Below are 19,436 nucleotides of genomic sequence, written 5' to 3' on the forward strand. Positions count from 1 at the left end.
CCTCAATATCTTCGCCACCGTATTTTGGGGTCTTCACTCAGGGAAGTTCATTCTCTTGTCCCTGTTTTACCCCTCGGCCAGCCATCTTCTACTTTTGGTCACTGTGAGATTTTTGGCTGGCAGTGGGGGGCTGGTGGGGGTGCTCACCATTGCTTTTATGAAGCCTCCTCAGGGCCCCCGCTCCTTCTTAGGCGATAGTTCTGGGGCCAATACATGTTACTGCTCCTGTGCCGGCACTAGGCTTGGTTTGTGGGGCGGGGAGTGTGAAGGAGCCCGAGGCGTGTAGTGTGTGTGTGCCGCAATCTGCAAGCTCCGCAGATGGAAAGCGCTGGCCGCTCCTCAGGACAAAGACGGGCTTTCTACTCCTGCAGTCTCGGAAAGCCACGGGGCAGCTCTCCCCTGTCCTGGAGGGCTGCCATCGTGGCATCGACCGGATGGCCGTGAGCTTGCTTTGGGGGGAAGGATGCGTCCAGCTGTGATGGGTTTCCCCCAGGGTTGGCTGCCCTCTTTCCACAGATGAAGGCTTTTGCTCCGCCTAGGGGGCAGCAGTTGGGGGAGGAGGATGTGGTCCTGGGCTGATTGTGTCCCTCGCTCAGGTGCGGCTAGGCCTTTCCCTGGGGTCTGTCACCAGGTGGGCGTTTCTTACATCTCCCTCCAGCCTCCGGGGGACTGGGTGGGTCTGTGGAGGAAAACCCTGGAGGAGACGTGAGCTTCACTGTCTGCTGCTGCATTGGCTTCACGGGCCCGTGCCAGGGTTCTAGCCCCTTCAGCTCGCCAATCACCCTGGCTGGGCTCTTCTCCCGGGTGTCTGCGTGCATCGATTCCAGGTCAACCTGGGCTCCGTCTTGTCTCTGTCTCCTTAGATTTGGGCCAACCAGTTGCCCTCTGACCTCAGGGGTAGCATTCACGAAAGCTTACAAGCTTGCCATTTGTTGGCCTCCTTTCCATTGTAAGGCTGGCAGCAATGCCTCTCTAGCTCCTAAATCCTACCTTCCACCCCAGGTGAACATGGACCCGGCCGCCTCGTCCCTCGATCTGCCTGACTTGAGCTCCGTTTCCTGCTGGATGCTGGCCCATAGCCTTGGGGCTAGGGCTCGAACTGGCCCTTCTTCCAAAGCATCCCCGTTTTCTTCTTCCTGATCTACTCAGAAAATACTGACCAAGTACCAACTGGGTGGCAAGACTTGGGCATGATGCAGAGGTGAATTAGTTAGGGTCTGTTGGGGACACAGTTAGAGAGCGCATCTACAGGGCCTGGGGTGGTCACAGGGCACTATGAGAGGCCAGAGCCACTTCCTCCTGGTGTTCATTTTGAAGCCTGCCTTGTGACCATCGGGCCATTTCATTAGCCACTGACCTCCCAGGAGTCCCCATCTGAAATTCTCAAGGCCACACGCTGGAGAGACTGCTGCCCAAGACTCCGAGGCTTTCCACTAGAAGACCTGGAGGCACAGGGAAGGAAAGCCCCCTGCCCCCCACCCGGGCTCCCCAGGAACTGGGAACTCTTGAAGTCAAGTTGCTCTGAAGTGTGCCATTGAAGTTAGTTATAGTATTTAATCAGTTGAAAGAATCAATGAAGCCAACTTAAAATTGCTTCAGTAATCGTGTATGTCCCAGGAAGCATGTGCTTGTTTGTTTGTTTTTTGTTTGGACATCTTGGAGCAGTTCTCGCAGAATCCACTAAGCTGCCTCCTGGAGCTCTAGGAAAGGAAACTGGCTGGAGTGAGTGAGGACACACCGGCAGAACCCATTTAGTTCTTTTCTTGGATCCACTCATTGTGATAACACAGCCTTGCTTCTAGGGAGCTTTGGCATTTACAAAGTAGTTTTCCTTCCAGTAATGAAAAAACTAAGACCGTGGTGCCTTTGACAAGGGTCGGACAGGGAGTCTCTCTGTCAGGGTTGAGTTTTGTCCGGAGGCTTGGTGGTGCAGTGGGCTATGAATTACATTGCTAACCCCAAGGTCAGCTGTTCAAAACCACCAGAAAGATGAGGCTTTTTCTTCCTGTAAAGAGTTACTCCTGTCGAGAGAGAGCAGTCCCTGGAGAAAGGCTTCATGCAGGGAAAACGAGATGGGCCGACACAGCTGTGTAGTCTCAGCAGCCTGGCCCCTGGTCTGGATCATGCTCTAATCCAGGGGCCCTCAAACTTCTTAAACAGGGGGCCAGTTCACTGTCCCTCAGACCTGTTCGAGGGTCAGACTATAGTTTTAAAAAAATACGAACAAATTGCTATGCACACTGCACATATCCTATTTTGAAGTAGAAAAACAAACGGGGCAAAAACACCCGGCGGGCCGGATAAATGTCCTCGGTGAGCCGCATGTGGCCCACGGGCCGTTGTTTGAGGACGCCTGCCCTAATCTCTCTGAATTGGCATGGGATTCGGTTTCTCAGACATTAACCTACCTCTGTTCCTACTTTCTTTCTTTTTTAAAATATTTAAATCATTTTATTGGAGGCGTGTATACCTCTTATCACATTCCACACATACGTCCATTGTATCAAGCACTTTTGTATATTTGTTGCCTTCATCATTCTCAAACATTTGCTTTCTACTTGAACCCTTGTTATCAGCTCCTTATTTTTCCCCCCTGCCCTGCTCCCCCCTCTCCCATGAACCCTTGATACTTTATAAATTATTATTTTGTCATATCTTACACCATCCAATGTCTCCCTTCACCCACTTCTCCACTGTTGGTCCCCCAGGGATGGGGTTATATGTAGATCCTTGTAATCTGTTCCCCCTTTCTCCCTCACCTTCCCTCCACACTCTCGGTATCACTGCTCTCACCATTGGTCCTGAGGGGCTCATCTGTCCTGGATTCCCTATTTCCAGTTCCTATCTGCACCAGTGTACATCCTCCGGTCCAGTCAGATTTGTAAGGTAGAATTGGGATCATGATAGTATGGGGGGAGGAAGCATTTAGTAACTAGAGGAAAGTTTTATGTTTCATCGTTGCTATACTGCACCCTGACTGGCTCGTCTCCTCCCTGCGACCCTTCCGTAAGGGGATGTCCAATTGCCCACAGATGGGTCCTGGGTCCCCACTCTGCACTCCCCCTCATTCACAATGCTATGATTTTTTGGTCTTTGATGCCTGATACCTGATCCCTTCGACACTTCATGATCTCACAGGCTGGTGTGCTTCTTCCATGTGGGCTTTGTTGCTCCTGGGCTAGAAGGCTGCCTGCTTATCAAGCCTTTAAGACCCCAGATGCTATATCTTTTGATAGCTGGGCACCATCAGCTTTCTTTACCACATTTGCTTATGCACCTGCTGTGTTTCATTACCAGGCCTGTCTGTCCCTTTGACTAATTTATCTGCAGCTGCTCCATGCTGACACTCACACATTGCCACAGAGTCGATTCTGACGCAGGAAAGGGTAGAACTGTAATTCTATAAGGGTGGAGAAGCTCATCTTTCTCCAGAGGATGGGCTGGTGGTTTCGAACGGCTGACCTTGCGGTTAGCAGCACAACGCATAACCACTATGCCATCAGGGCTCCTCTTCGGGGCTAACACAGGTATGCCGAACCAGCATTCCTGCAGTTACTGCTACGGCTACGACTGTTGCTTGTAAACAACAGAAGCTATTATTTGACTACTTACGGTGAGGCAGACGTGGGGCTTTTTGTATTTTATCTCATTACATTTTTGAGCTTCTGATTATCCCTGTGAATAGATAGCACTTTAATCCCTATTACAGAATGTAATCCTCTATTATACAAAAGACCTCGGAAAACCCAGTCCACAGAGATGAAAGAACACGGCTTGCGTTCTGGCTCTGCGGTGTAGCGGCTGTGTCACTGCGGTGTAGCGGCCGTGTCACTGCGGTGTAGCGGCCGTGTCACTGCGGTGTAGCGGCCGTGTCACTGCGGTGTAGAGGCCGTGTCACTGCGGTGTAGCGACCGTGTCACTGCGGTGTAGCGACCGTGTCACTGCGGTGTAGCGACTGTGTCATTTTACCTAAGCCGCTTGGGCCTCCATGTCTCCATCTGTGAAAGACGTGGATGCTCAACTCCTCCTGCCTGAGGCTGCTCTGTGGATTCAGTGGGAGAGAGCTCAGCACACAGTAGGACCCCCAAGAAAGGAAAAAGTGAGCTGTCTTGTTTCCTTAGAATCTTTATCTTCCACTTTTAATCGAATCAATAACGACTGGCACTCTCTGGGCTCTACATTGATATTCGGAGTTTCCAAAAGCCATTTTATAAGATGTGATGGTGCAAACTTCCCCTTCTTGAGGAGCCATCCACTGAAGGCTGCATATTTCATCAATGAAAGTGTGGGGGGCGGGGCCCTTGTGGTAGAGGTGTGGCAAGCAAGGTTAGAGTTCAGGGCTGGCTGAGGGTAACCTTTACAGTGGCTTGTAAACTCTCAGTTGGTCTGTGGAAGTGACTTTGAGGAGTAATTGAGTGCACAGACATGCTCTGACAAAGAAACTCCTGCATTGGCTAAATAACGTATAAGAGATTTACGTCGGACAATGGGGAAAATGGAATTATTTAGCGTATTTCCATTTCAATGAATTAATCAAGATAATTGCTGTTTTCTTGGATTCTTTGCCCTTTCTTTGTAATTAACAAGGCCCTGGTTTAGGGAAAGGAATGCAGCCAGTGAACTTTGTACAAGTCGCTGGGAGGGCAGATTACATGTAAAAAATCTATGACGGATCTTTTTTTTTCTTCAGAGTCTGGGACTGTGAAAAGCTGGTGCTTGATCAGTCGAGAGAAAACGCATGGCTCAAGGATTCAAGTTCATTTGGGTTAACAAACTTGGCAGCCCGTGTCCCCACCCCCACCCGCCCATCCCAAGCCACAGCAGGAGGAATAGAAGAGGGGGAACCTCCCCCGCACCCCCAGGCAGGCATCTTCTCATATACCATGGGGCAAGTCAGCTCTCTGAGGCTCAGTTTCTGTTTGTGCCAAGTGGGCGCTGTCACCTCGCTCCCGCGGCTGTGGCGTGGTGAGGGCTGCCTGCACTCATGCCTGCACGTGCCCACGGTAGGCCTTGCCCTCGTAAGCTGGAGCTGTCAGCAAGGCTGGCTGCCCATCTCCCACACACGTCCCTACTGCCCAATCTCTGCACCTCAAAAAGCAGGTGAAAACATCTGATTCGGAAGAAGGAGATACCACAAAGTTCATTCATCAAAATGTCTCACAGAGGAACAACCCAGAATCCATTTTCCATTTCTATATTTCTAATTAAACAATCAATGATAATTTACATATATATACCCTAACTCAACTAACTCAATGTCGACTCATAGCGACCCCAGGACAGGGTAGAACTGCCTCTGTGAGTTTCTAAGACTGCTGTTTATTTTTTTTAATTAAAAAAATTTTTTTTTAAGACTAACTCTTTATGGGAGTAGAAAGCCTCATCTTTCTCCTTCAGAGTGGCTCGTGGTTTTGAACTGTGGACCTCATGTTTAGCAGCCCAATGGTTAACCACTACGTTATCAGGGCTCCTGCATATGTGTACTAGGGGGCTTCAAAAGGTCCTGGATAAATGTAATTAGAAGACAATGGAATTCCCCACCACCAAATTCTTGAAGCTTCCATTGCATACGTAGTTACACACACACACACACACACACACACACACACTCTCTCTCTCTCTCTCTCTCTCCCATGGGCTATATAACACCTACTTGGGCTTGGTCGCCTATATATCCCATGGTCTCAATCTCGGTAAAGCCTATTACATTAAAAATTCAGGGTACAGACAATATTAAGAAATGGGTGCTACTTTGCATCGAGCATCAAAACATTATCATTATGACTCTTATTATTCAAAGATGATTTTAGGTATCTGGAAGTGCTGCTGTAATGTTTTCTATGCACATAAAAGCACACTATCTGCCACACACTGAGACAAACGTTGGACTGCCTGACATTAGATACAAACCGGCACTAACTGTTCGGACTTCGATTCAAATTCAGCAGAAAGGCAGATATGGGAATGGGGTTCATTTGCAGTCTGGTAGTGCCTCTAGAGAATGTGGCACATCACATAACAGCCTAGCCCGCGTCCACAGGCCGCAGCGTGGACACTAAGTGAAGCTGGCAGTGGATATGTACACATATTGGTTTTACATAAATAAATACCTATTTAATTGGAGCGTAGGCTGGACTTCTGCTTCTCCTGGCCATTCTGTTTAGGAAGTGCTACACTAGATGTGGAGCAGGCTAATGAGTCATTCCAGCTTGGGCAGAAAGAATCGTGATGTGGCAGTACAACACCGAGGGAAGGGTGGTCAAACTAAACCAGTTAGACCCAGGAACTACTGAAAGGGGTTGGAAGCGTTTTAGACAGCGATGAGGCTGAAGGCTTGTAAATCCTATTTCTGTGCTTTCTGGATGTTCTCAACGTGACAGCACGATACAGTGGGGAATCCACTGACATGGAACGTGCCTTCCTCCATGGTTATATTTCTGGACAGTGATTTTATTTCCTCGTGGTAGGCTGGGCAAGTATCCACAGGTCCCGTTTTACAGACGTAGAAATGGAGACTTAGGGAGTCTATGGCAGAGCAAGTACTCAAGCTCAACTCTTCTAGCTTGAAGCCCTTCTCTACTACATCAGGCTCCTTCGTAGGGTGTGGTGGGGGCGGGGGGATCATCTGGGATAGGAACATACGGAGCATCTTATCAACAATACTGCTCATCCCAAATCCTGAATTAAAATGAAGTATACCCCCAGATTCACATCCCCCCCAACTCATCAGTTCCTGGGAAAAAATGAATGAAACCCAATCAGCAAATGGACGGACTCGCTACTCACTCATAAAATGTCGTCCATCCGTTTTCATTGCTCTTGGTCGCCAGAAGGCCGGAGTTGCCATGGTAGGTCATCATGGCCAACTCGTGTCCTTGGGTGGTCACACTCTTCAGTGCACTGTTGGTGCCCATGGTCACCCAGTATACCTGGCCGTCTGGCACCACCAACCAGAGGGGCAACCCCGTCGAGTCTCGGCGGACGTTGACCATGTTGCCATTGTTGTCTGTGATGAGGGTGACGTCGCCGTCCCCGGTGTAGGTGAAGTTGTACAGGTAGTCTCCGGTGGGCAGGCTCTGGGTGTACAGATGCTTGCCACTGGTGTCAAACAGGTAGAGCTCCTGGTCGATGGGGGAGGACAGCTCATACAGGTTCTGGGTGTTGAGGAAAGGCTTGTTCTTCCTGATGAAACGGATTCGGATATTCCCAAGGTCGGCCACGTACAGCTCCCCATCAGCACACACGGCCAAGGAGGCTGGGGTATTCAGCTTGGCATCCTTGGCGTACCCATCATCCCCCGAGAAACAATCACAGTTGGCATCGTTTTTACAGTCACAGCCACTGGGGGCCCCAGCGACGAGCGAGATTTCGCCACTGGTGGTGACCTGCCTGATGCGGCTGATCTTTTTCTCATCCGTCTCAGCGATATACAGGACGCCGGTGTGCGAGACGGCCAAGGCCGTGGCCGACTCCAGGGTGGCGTGTATGGCCACCTTGCTCAGCAGGAAGTGGTCGATGCCGGGGACCTGGCAGTGCATGGGCCTCCCAGCGACGATGCGCACCTGGTGATTTTCAGAGATCTGTAGGACCACGTTGTTGTCGAGGACGTAGAGAGAGTTGTCCATTGGGTTGATGGCTAAGTCTGTGGGCCACTCCAGGCGGACCTGACAATGGAAGAACCAACACTCACATGACTGGCAAGATGCCCACAGCGTCGTCACACACACTCACAGCTCTACGTTCCGCTCCGTGATCACACTGAAACCAGGCCGTGGCAAACACCCAGGCCCCCTTTGGTCTCTTTCGATTGACGAGGCATGAGGATGCAGTGACGGTCACCACAACAATAGTGTACAAAAGAGGACGGGCTTTGGAAGCAGGTAGGCTGGGCTCAGACCCTAGCTCCGCCACCTGAGGGTTGCTGTACCTCTCTGAGCCTCAGGATGGTCACCTGTTAACCAGGGCTGATAACAGGGCAGAGTTCCTGACTCCCGGTAGCTGCTCAAGGAATGGCAGCTTGTCTGGGGAGGTGGGAGTAAGGCAGGCGGAGTCTGAGGGCTGACGCAGGCATTCCCAGAGGCTTTGGACCCGGGAGCACTGTGGTTATGTATTAGGCTGCCCACCACAAGGTCAGCAGTTCCAAACCATTAACTGCTCCTTAGGAGAAAGAGCAAGCTTTCGACTCCCGGGAAGAGTCACGGCCTTGGACCCCACAGGAGCAGTTCTCCCCTGCCCTAGAGGGTCACTGGGAGGAAGGACAGGCTCGATGGCTTTGAAGACTCATGTGTTTCTGAGATGATGTATGAAAGATCGTTCCTCAGTTCCTTGAGTTCATGGATTAGCACACAGCTCTCTGTCTAAGACACTTCCAGGCCAGTGATTATCGAATGTGGCTTCACATTCCCATTGCTCACGGAGATTTTTTAGAAACTGTTAGTGCTTAAGTCCTACCCCAACCCCAATGCCATCGAGTTAATTCCAACTCATAGCAGCCTGACTTGACTCTCTAGGGGCTGTAAATCTTTATGGGAGCAGAAAGCCAGCACTTTCTCTTGAGGAGCTTGGATCTCTGACCTTGTGGTTAGCAGTGCAGTACTTATCTGATAGTGGTGCCCTAGATCTATTAAAATCAGCACCCTGGTGGGAGGGTCAGCCATTAGCATGCCCCATGCCCTTGTGATTCTCAGGTGGGGCTGTGAATCACAAGTGCTCCCTGCGGACCCATGATCAGAATGGTAGCCCTGGTCTCCCTCCGCTGCAGGGAGCTGGCTGGAAACATGGCCTGCCAGGTCTCACTCAAGGCCTAATGAGTCAGAGCCTGCATCATCACATGACCCCTACACAAGCCAATGTCCAGGTTATGTGTTGGGCTGCTAACTGCAAGGTCAGCAGTTCAAAGCCTCCAGCCTTCCACGGGAGAAAGATGAGGCTTCCTTCTCCTGTAGAGCGATAGTCTCAGAAACCCATAGGGACGGTGTAACTCTGTCCTGCAGGGTCACTATGAGTGACAGCGAGTTTGAGGTTTGCTTGCTCTGGATTATGGGTTTTTGAGGACCTCAGAGGGCTGGTCCTCCTGGAAGGATTTAGTGAAGTTGGCCCCAGGACCACTGTCTGAACCTGCTCTGAGTAGGGCCGAGAAATGGTGAAGCCCACAGGTGAGACTTCAGGTGGTGGGGTTGCTGGAGCGATTACAGTGACAGGTGTTATCAGTTAGGGAAGTACGCTGCCAGCTGGGTCCCCAAGAAGTCTAGTCCCACTGCACACAGCCAGAGTGAGGAAGAAACGTGCGCTTATGTTGACAGGTGCCGCCTAGGGCTTACTTGTCTACCTTATCCTTCGAGTCTCACCACCTTAGGGTCCCTGAGCCCCTGCACACCCTTCGCTGTCTGTCAAGGTTGGGGCCTACTGAGCGCGTGCATCTCCTTTTTCAGGAATGGACGCTGGCCCCACCCCTGCCTGCAGGAGCGTTTCTCACAGCCCCGCTTGGTGAGGGTGCCCGATGCCACGGAAGTGCCTGCATGGATGACCGCCCATTTGGTTTTAATCCTGTGTGTGGCTGTGAACCGCGGTGTGATGGATGGACCGTCAATGACCCGGGAAGGTCTTCGTGAGGAATGATGTGGAAAGAGAAAATCATACCACTGGGGGGCGGAGTCTGGTCTCCATTGAGGGGAAACCCCACAATAAAGAGGGTAGGGGTGGACAGGAGGATAGGAACCTTTCCAGATAAAGGCCCAAGTGGGGAATGGGATTCAAGGTAATGCTCTTGGTCTTCTCATGATTTCTAAAATTTAGATACCTTAAAAAACAGGGTACGGGGTAGTATTTTTTGAACATACTAAGAGACCATAATGAAACATCTACACACATGATGGAGCTGCTGCCACCTGCTCCTCTAGCTCAGGGTCTTTCTCAGGACAGGACGAGACACTTCCTACTGTTTCCTCAGAGGCAGGCTGGCCTCCTTGCGATGCCCTCCTCAAGCCCCAGACTCCCTCGCTCCTCCCAGCCTGACCCCCGTGCGTCAGAACAGGGGACTGCGGCGCTCCAGAGCAGAGCGGCTGGCTGGGCCTCTTCCCCGTGCACTGGAGAAGATCGTCACAGCAGCCCCGGCTGCATCAGGAACACAGTTTACTCTAAAGTGACAGGGGGATTTTCAATTCTAAAACCCAGTTCTTGTCAACACTGGCTGCTAAATATTTTATGCCCTTTGGTTCCACGGCACCTTGGGGACCTGACTGCAGAGAACTTTCTGCCTGTCATTACGGTGAAAAGCTGGCTCCTGATGGGCCCGGGTGGGGAGCACAGGGAGGGGTGAGTGGAAGGAGAAAGGGAAAGGAGAGGGAGGGAGAAATGAGCAGCCAGTGATTCCCTGCTCTCCCTCTCTCCCTCGGAGGCCCACAGCTCAAAGGCATTCTGGGAAAGGGGAAGGAGCTCTGCTTTTTGAGTCACCTTGACAAGGCCTGACGTCCTGGTTGTGTCACTGTAGATCCTGGAGGGCAGACAAGCGACAGACATCTCTGATTTACCCTCCCCGTCAGTGATGACCATGCTGAGGCTTCAAGACTCCAACACCAATAACCAGGAGGAGCCTGATGGTATAGTGGATTATGTGTTGGGTTGCTAACCTTAAGGTCAACTGTTCGAAACCACCGGTTTCTTCATGGGAGAAAGAAGAGGCTCTCTAGTCCCACAAAGAGCTACAGTCTCAGAAGGGCAGGTCTACCTTGCCCTATATCTGTGGTTCTCAACCTTCCTAATCCACGACCCTTTAATACAGCTCCTCATATTGTGGTGACCCCCAACCATAAAATTATTTTTGTTGCTACTTCATAACTGTCATTTTGCTACTGTTATGAATCAGGTGACCCCTGTGAAAGGGTTGTTCGACCCCTCAAGGGGTCGCGACCCACAGGTTGAGAACTGCTGCCCTAAATGGTTGCTATATGTTGGAATCGAGTCAATGGCAGGGAGACCAGTCCGGAGCAGGGACTAAACTTTCTAATCTCGCCATCTCCCACATCCTATAGTCCCACTGTGGAAAGGCTCTTCCCCTTTTGTCCTTCCAGAGCGTCCTGCACCTCTGTGAAAGCACTGAGAAGACCCCCTTGTTGCAGCCATCTCTGTTAACAAAAGCGGCCTGTCCGGGGGGTGGGGGGGGGGACAGATGACAGACTGGGGAATCACAGAGGGGCACTGAGGGGTGTGGGTCAGGCGGTCCCACTCCCTAGCCCTGTTCAACCTTAACTACAAGTGCGATCTCATTCCCATTACTTGTGCACCCGGACATCTTTCCTCCAAGGTAAAAGAAGGTAAGGAATTTTACATAGGCTTGTTGTATGGCTCTATCAAGTCCAAGATAATCACGTTCCTTGCAAATTATAAATAGGACTGACACTGACAATGTAGTACTGGAGATCTGGTAGAGTAGTGGGTTATAACTTGGGCTGCAAGCTGCAACGTTAGCAGTTCGAATCCATCAGTTGCTGTACAGGAGAAAGATGAGGCTTTCTATTCCCTTAAAAATTATAGCTTTGACAACTTACAGGGGCGGTTTCCTTTGTCCTATAGGTTCACTGAGTCAGACCAGGTGTATTACGAGCTACCAGGCCCTGGTGATGTGGTGGTTACAAGGTGGGCTAACCACAATGGCAGCAGTTTAAAACCACGGGCTTCCACTTCCGTCTCAGAAACCCACGGGGCTCGCCCTAGTCCATAGGGTCGCTGTGAGCTGGCATCAACTCGATGGCTGTGAGTTTGTTTTTGGCTGGTTTATCAGGTACTCTAATGGGCCGTGTGTGTGTGTGTGTGTGTATGTGTGTGTATCTTAAAGAAATTCATTTCCTCACTCCTGATGGAGGACAGGGCTCTGCATTTATAAAGAAACAGGAAAACCCAGAAATATATTTTCCTTCACCGAGTCTCTAGGTTCCTTCTCTATAAAGTGGGCCAGCCTCTCAAGAATATCGACCCCACAGGGTGATGGGGACTATGATCTGACCCATTGTAAGACAGAGACCTAAGCAAACAGAAGTTGTACTCATCTGCGAACTGCCCATTCCAACATTCCAACCTGGCACATGCTCAGTGTCCCGCCATCATCTGGGACCCGGATATCGAGCGACGCTGTGCGCCTGTGGGGGACACCATGCCCCGAGGGGCAGAAATCCAACCCCTCGTTCTGCACCGGCTACGACCTCTTCTAGCTCCTTGGTCTCTGTCTCCCTGCAGAGCCGCAGGCCTCAGAGGGCAAAATCCTCGCTCGCCGCCCTCTGGCTCACCTCTCCTGCTCCATAAACTCGAACCAGTTGCGCTGGAATCTGTTCCATCACCAGGTGACCCTCGTGTGTGTGCGCGGTAGAACTACGCGTGACCCCTAGTGCGCATGTGTGCAACTATGCTCTTTAGCGTTTCCAAGGGCTGATCATCGCCGGGGTGGAGCTCCCGGGGCTTGGGGCAGACTTGAACCATTGGCCTCTCTGTTAGCAGCGAGCACTCGAACCCTCTGCGCCACGCAGTGGTTTCTCCTGCTCCGTGAGGGACAGTCAAGCAGTTAGGCATTTGTCACCGAGAAAGTGCCGAGCAAGGGAGCCAGGTTCCCCTGTCCGTCTGTGCGTGCACAAGGCCAGGCCTGTGCTGGAGGGTGTGGTAGGAAGCAAGCGACGCTGTGGTGCAGGCCAGAGGAGGCGCGAGGACCAGGCGCCTCGGGATCTCGGTGCAAAGGTCCCGACTCTAAGTGGGGCCCGGTTGTTTGGTGGGAGATGCGCTGCGCCCTGCGCTGGCTGGCGGCGGCCCATCGACAGGAAACCCTCCCATGCACATCCTCAGGGTAATTCAAGTGTGTTCCCAGACGGCAGAGGACGCTGCCAGCCAGCACAGGGACGCCTGCCAAATTGGAGAGACAAGTGGCAGAGAACAGATTCCATTTTGGAGCGTAACAATCATGTTAGTTGGCTGCGGGGGAAACTGTCCCAGCAGCCCACGGGGCTGGGACAGGGGTAACTGGGATCGCCAAGAGCGGCCGTGGGAGGTCCTGTGGGGAGGGGCTCCGGGCATCGTGTCAAGTACAGAGTCCCCCAAGCCTCTGCTGATCACTGAGCAGCAGGCAGCAGGCACCATTGCAGGCAGCGCAAAAGGGCCTGTGAGCACACGCTCCCTTGGGAGCCCAGGGAGGCAGGATGGCAAAGCTAAGTGTGGCGGGAGCTGAGCCTCATCCCTGATGGGATGTAATTCAAGCCTCCTGCTTCCCCGTCTGGCTAATGTGGACGAGCTGGACGTTAATGGATTCCAATCAGGCCCTGCCAAAGCAAAAGGGGACACAACCCTTGCCAAGTCACTGCAGGGTCTTCCAAGGACCCACTGGACAGCCAGCCATTCATGTCTCTCTTGGGGTCCACCAGCAAAGGGCTACACTCTGCCCTTCTATGGTAGACCCCTCGCTAACTGGGCCTCACACATGTTTCTCATTCTTTCTGCAAACCCCAGGCTCCAGCATTGACCTTTTCAGTGTCTCTCAAATGCACCAGGCCCACTGACATCGCTGTGCTTCAAAGCTCACACTGCTCCATGCGAACGCCTCCCTTTCCCTTGCTCACCCAGATAGCTCCTCTTCCACTGGCCACACCTGACACACATGTCCCCTTTGTGAACGTGGACACTAGAACGTCTGCTCATCAAGCAGCGCTAAAGTGGTAGTCAGTGCTCCGAGCCTTACACGAATTGCACTGTTTACTCTTAAAGCGGTCCCTTGGGGCTGATGTGAATGGTTTTTAGTTTACAGGTAGGAAGAGTGAGACTCAGAGGATTTCAGAAACGTGTCCAAAGGTGCTCAGCGAGTGAGGGGCAGAGGTCGGGTTCAGCCAGACCATCCATCCATCAGGCATGCTGATTGAGCAAGTCCTGTGTGCCAGGCCCCCCGGTTACAGAGAGGGAAGATGGGCCCAATTCTTGCCTTCCACCAGTCACAGACTAGAAGAGAGCAGGCACTTAGCTATATCTACTTGTGTCGCAACCTTTACAAATTCAGTGGCTGTGCCTCTAAACCCACCCTGTGTGCTGCCCAAGACCTTGCTATTCTGCTTGCTGTCTGTGGGGCTGCCTTAGATTTCTTCATCGCTCCCTGGTGGTGTAGTGGTTATGCATCGGGCTGTGAACCTCAAGGTCAGCAGATTGAAATCAACAGGCCCGCCATGGGAGAAAGGGTCTTCTGTTCCTGTCAAGAGTTAGTCTTAGAAATCTGCCGGGGCAGTTCTACCCTGTTTTACAGTCACTATGAGTTGGCACTGACTTGCTGGCAGGGAGTTTGGGTGGGTCCCCAGGCCTTCCCCACCTTCACTGCCCCTCCCCCAGCACTTGCTGGTCTTGGTCACCTCTGGAGCGTGGTGTGTGTGTCACATGGAGTGCGCAGTGTACACATGAACCCTCGGTGCAGCACGGGGGGCCGAGGCGGTGAAATTTTTCCTCACCTGGGAAATGTCCATGACAGAATCACAGCTGAGGGGCCGGGCTGACGTGAGGTCATTGGAGCCCAGGAGGGTGGAGATGATGCCGTTCTGGTCAATGCGTCTGATCATGGTGCCATCCACAAAGTAGATCAGCCCAAACTTGTCCACCGTAATGCCTGGAGGAGGAGGAGCCAAGGGAGGGGGTGAGGTGGCAGAGAAGACACCAGCTCCCACGCTCAGAGTTTACTCAGTGCCTTCCCTCCTGCAATGGGATTGGTGTCCTACGGGGCTGTTGTGGGTTGGTATTGACCTGCCGGCAGGCAGTGAGTGAGACATCTCTGTGGGGCCAGTGGGGTCCGCACTGCTTATTCTGACCCGTTTTAAAGATGAAGCTTTGAGTGACTATTCAAAGCAAGGGTGAGAACCCAGGCTTTCAGATTCTCCAGGGCACGGGGCCCTTTCATCTTGGCCAAATACCAGACTGGCCAATAGGGCGAGTGCCACCAGCATAGCCTGCTTGCAGTGTGGTCAGTGTGTAACTACTCAGCCAGGTGGGACAGGGGTCACTCCATGGAATAGTCTTTCCCCACAGGGGCTAAAGCACACCCCCTGGTGGTCTTGGAACGCTCCCTGGGGCAGCAAGAGCAGGTACTTCGACTTTATCCTGGAGTGTGGGCCCTTGTACTAACGCTTTTAATCGCCAGGGGGTCACTGAGTAACTTCCTTTCTGAGAAGGGGGCAGTAGGTAGGCCAAATCAGTCGAGAAACCCATGTCTTAGAACAATCAGCCATAGAGGTCAAAAAGGCAGCACATGGCCCAGCATAGGGGTCAGAAGTCAGGAAGGGGTGGGGGAAGAAGGACAAAGGGCGGCAGAGCACGCAGGGTGCAGGTGGGAAGAGAGCGGGGACAGTGTGCGGATTGAAGTCAGCATCTTGAATCACGTGTCTGGGTTCTTGGATGGGAAAGCCACTTTCTCTGCAAACGTTCATCCAGATGACAGCCAAACAAACAAACAAACAAACAAACAAACGAACGAACAAACACAAAACTAGTTCACAACTCCTGGCAGTGGTAAGGCTAACCCTTTTCACCAGCAACACTGAATTCTTGAAACTGAGCTCCGTCTGAAGCCTTGCAATTGTCATGATCCCATCTCCTTTGTGGGAGCAAACTTTCCTGTCCAGATTAAAAATACCCAACCTTCCTATTTTTCTCTTCTGACTACTGAAGCTTCATCAGCCATTCCACAAGTACGGAGCCTCGAGCGATCCTATGGATGCGTGTGGGGAATAGTGCTGACTTTGAAAGGCACCTTAGAGGGGGCACCTTGTGTTATTGCTTAACACCATCTTCTCTCTCACCGTCTGGGAGATGGTCCCACCCACAATCCACGGACTCGCTCCCATCCCGGCTTGTGGGATGGACCCGGGGCAAGTCTTCGAGCATCTGTCTCTGGGGGGTTTCCTCCACTCTCCAAGGAAGGGGTTCCCTGGCCTCAGCGCTCTCCACTCAGGGATGTGTTGGAGAATCCCCAGGGGAGCTGCCTAATGTCCCCTCTCTGCTCTAGAGCAACTCAGGTGGAACAGAGCAGCTAACCAGGTGTCCTTGTGACACGCACTTCAGGTGACAGTGTGTGGGCCACTCTGCTAACAGGTCCAACCTCTGCCAGTGGCCTTTGGCCGAGTAGTCTGAGGGCTATTTTGAAGCAGGCCTGCTTGGCTTTACTTCTGGGAGATACTGATTCAGCGGGTGTCATTGCTCGGTGCTGTGAAGGGGGTTACAGCACACAGCGACTCGTGCACAGAAGAAGGGAACTCTGCCCGGACCTGCACCAGCCTCACAGTTGTCCTGAGGTTTGAGCCCAGTGCTTTGGCCACTGCGTCCATCCACCCTGTGGAGGGCCTCCCTCGTTTTTGCTGCCCCTCCACTTTACCAAGCATGACATCCTTCTCCAGAGACTGGCCCGTCCTGAGAACACGTCCAACATACGTGAGACGAAGCCTTGCCTTCTGTGTCTCCAAGGAGCATTCTGGCTGTACATCTTTGACGATCCATCTGTTCTTCTGACCGTCCATGGTACGTTCACATGGTACGTTCAATATTCCTCACCAACACCATAAGTTCAAGTGCACTGCCTCCTCTTTGGTCTTCCCTATTCAGCGCTCAATTTTCACATGCGGAGGGGGGCACTGAAAAGGCCAGGCACATCTTGGTCCTCAGAGTAACATCCTTGCTTTTCAGCATTTGGGCCAAATTTTGGGCAGCAGACTGACTCCATGCAGTGTGCCGTTTGACCCAGTGCCTGCTGCTCCCATGAGTCCCGATTGTGGGTTCTAGCAAGAGGAAAGCCTGGTCAACTTCCACCTTCGGTCCATTTGTCATGATGTTCCTAATGGTCCAGTTTGGAGGGGGGGGGCCTGTTTTTAGAAACACTCGCGGTGACCATGATTTCTGTCCTGGTTGCGAACCCCATGAGTTAGGCACACTCCTACCTTGGCGCTCATGGGTGCTGGGATGGAGGGACGGAGGGATGTGCCCCCACGGGGGACAGAGGGAGGAGTGAGGGCCATGGGCAGTGGCCCAGGGAGTGAGCCAGTGAGAGTGAGTTCCTGGGGACAGAAAGAGCACTCTGGTCAGTTCTGTTCTGCCCAGTTTGTCTAGAAGTGAGGGATCAGAAGGGTAAGGCTTCACAGAGGTGGTGACCCAAGACATGGGGTAGAAAGCTTTCCAGCTGTATCAATCTGGGCAAATGACTTCGGCCCTTCCATGCCAGGTTACTCATCAGTACACAGGAAATCATATCTGACTTGGGATAGTTTGCCCTCAGGGACGACTCTTGCTTATGACACGATGAGACTATGAACAGCATTCGGTGAGTTGTGAAGCTCTTATTCCTGGGCCCATGTGACTCCCCCCCCCCCCGGCCATCATGGTGGCCTCAATAGACTGGCACCAGGGCAGCCCGAGTGAGGAGCCCCCAAGGGCAGCAGCGGTCCCTCTGTCCTCTCCCCGGGAAGAGCAATGCTGGAAAGGGATTTAAACTGAGGGCAGGCTGCCCACAGCTGAGGAAGACTTTTGTCTATCCCATCCCAGACTTGCCACGAATGATACTCTGTAAGTACCAAGGCAGGGGGTTTCTTGTCCATTCAGTGATGCCCTGTCTTCCTCTCCCATCTGCCGGGGCTGATGGGAGCTCCGTGCACAACTGCACTGTTTCTGTACCGAGTTGGTGGGCATGCCCTGAGGAACGGTGGCCGACGCCAAGTTACATGCCTGAGCGGGTCACATGGACATCGGACATCGTCGGTGAGTCAGAACAGGTAGGCGAGGGTTTCTGTTAGTCCGAGGGTCCTCATGCTACTGTGGATTAAGCAACCAGGCAGCTAACCACACCACTTGGAAGTTCAAACCCACCAGCCAGTCTGAGTGGAACCATGAGGCTGTGTCCTCTTAGAAAGACATCCAGGGTCCAAATCCGTACCGATGGCAGAGGGTGTTCTGGTCCATGCGGCCAACGGCTAGAAGCCTTCTCAGTGATGTAAAGGCTGCACGCGCAGCGAGGGAAGGTGGCGGTGGAGCAGAGCCAGCTGTGCGTCAGGGCTGGTTTAGTTTCAGAGTGAGGGCAGACTAACGTGGCACGAAAAGGCGTCCATCAGTGGGATAGTCGTATCCCAGGGGACTGACCATAGTACTTCTTGTTGCCCCTTTGCTGTGCTAAATGCATGGGCATCTTTTTTCCTCAGCACAGAGGCGTGTCTGTATATTGTGGCAGCCCTGTCACTTCTATCTGGTTAATTATAGGCTTTGGGGCAATTTCACAGTGCTAGTGTGTGTGTGTGTGTGTGTGTGAGAGAGAGAGAGAGAGAGAGAGGTGGATGGGAAAGAGGGAGGGAAGGGGTAAAGGAAGGGAGGAAGCAGGGAGAGCTGGGGTGGGAACAGAGAGCCATGTGTGAGCACTTGGGACAAGTCTGGAGCAACTAGACATCTCAGAGGAAAATGGGTTTGAGTCATCAGCGTCTACGCTGCATGTGAAGCAGCCTGGTGGTCACCGAGGCCGGGGGGTGGGTGTGTCGGTCAACCTGCCCCTCACAACCAGGGGAACATTACTTGAGAGCCATAAACATATTTTGACAAATGAATGGAATCGCCATGATCAGAATAATCTCCTTTAAAATGTTCACTTTTACTTCAGAGCCACATGTGTGTAGTGACATGAAGTACTGTGGTAAGCCCCCTGAGATAGGTCCAGCCCAGCCTGCTCTCTGAGCAGGAAGGAACAGTCGTGGTCGGGGAGACGCGTCACGCAGGTCCTGCATTCCAAAGGCTCTTGTCACCGCAGGCCACGCGGTCAGGCTTGGGAGCCGTCATCAGGAGGGAGGTGAGCCACGGAAGCCACACAGAAGAGACCGCTCCACTCCTCCATACTCGCCGGAGCCACCAGCCACGGAGAGGTTGACTCTGTGCCTGGCACCCCATGGCTGAGAGTATGTAATCTGTATTTCAATGATGCCCTGGCAGTGATCAGCCAGCCCCCGGGCTAATCATAGAGCTGCCAGTTCAAGCCCACTAGCAGCTCCTCGAGAGCAAGATGAGGCTGTCTGGCCCTGAACAGACTTACACCATCTCTGAGACCCTGTGCAGGGTTCCCGTGCATCGGAATCGACTTGGTGGCAGTGAGTTACAACCGTGCCAAAGCCGGCCCATGGCTATCGGGTCCATTCCGACCGGCAAGGACGCTGTCGCACAAAGCAGGACTGGCCCCGGGGGTCCCCAGGGCTGTACTTCTTGACAGCAGCGGCTGCCTCTTTCGTGGAGCAGCAGGGCGGGCTGAACCACTGCCCTTTCGGCCAGTCACCGAGAGCTTTCACCTCGGCACCACCAGTCTGCCTTTCCGACCGAGAGGAGGGAAATGAGGCTCAGGGAGGTGAAATAACTGGCTCCATGTTGTAGAGTTACAACCAGGCAACAGTCCGAATTTAAATACGGCACTG

The 19,436-nt window shown here is 52.6% G+C and overlaps 1 protein-coding gene across 4 annotated transcripts in view; it reads right to left on the reverse strand.

The window, feature by feature from the left end:
- The window catches only part of TENM4 (teneurin transmembrane protein 4), a 913,628-nt gene that overhangs the window by 36,602 nt on the left and 857,590 nt on the right, over positions 1 to 19,436 (reverse strand). For all 4 annotated transcript variants that reach the window (XM_075546361.1, XM_075546358.1, XM_075546360.1 and 1 more), the window contains 2 exons: positions 14,466 to 14,620; positions 6,787 to 7,664 (listed from right to left, as the gene is read on the reverse strand). In XM_075546361.1, coding sequence (XP_075402476.1) covers positions 6,787 to 7,664; positions 14,466 to 14,620 — 1,033 coding nt within the window. The remainder of the gene's footprint in view (positions 1 to 6,786; positions 7,665 to 14,465; positions 14,621 to 19,436) is intronic.

This window comes from Tenrec ecaudatus, chromosome 4, assembly GCF_050624435.1.
Source record: "Tenrec ecaudatus isolate mTenEca1 chromosome 4, mTenEca1.hap1, whole genome shotgun sequence".
Lineage (NCBI taxonomy): Eukaryota > Metazoa > Chordata > Mammalia > Afrosoricida > Tenrecidae > Tenrec > Tenrec ecaudatus.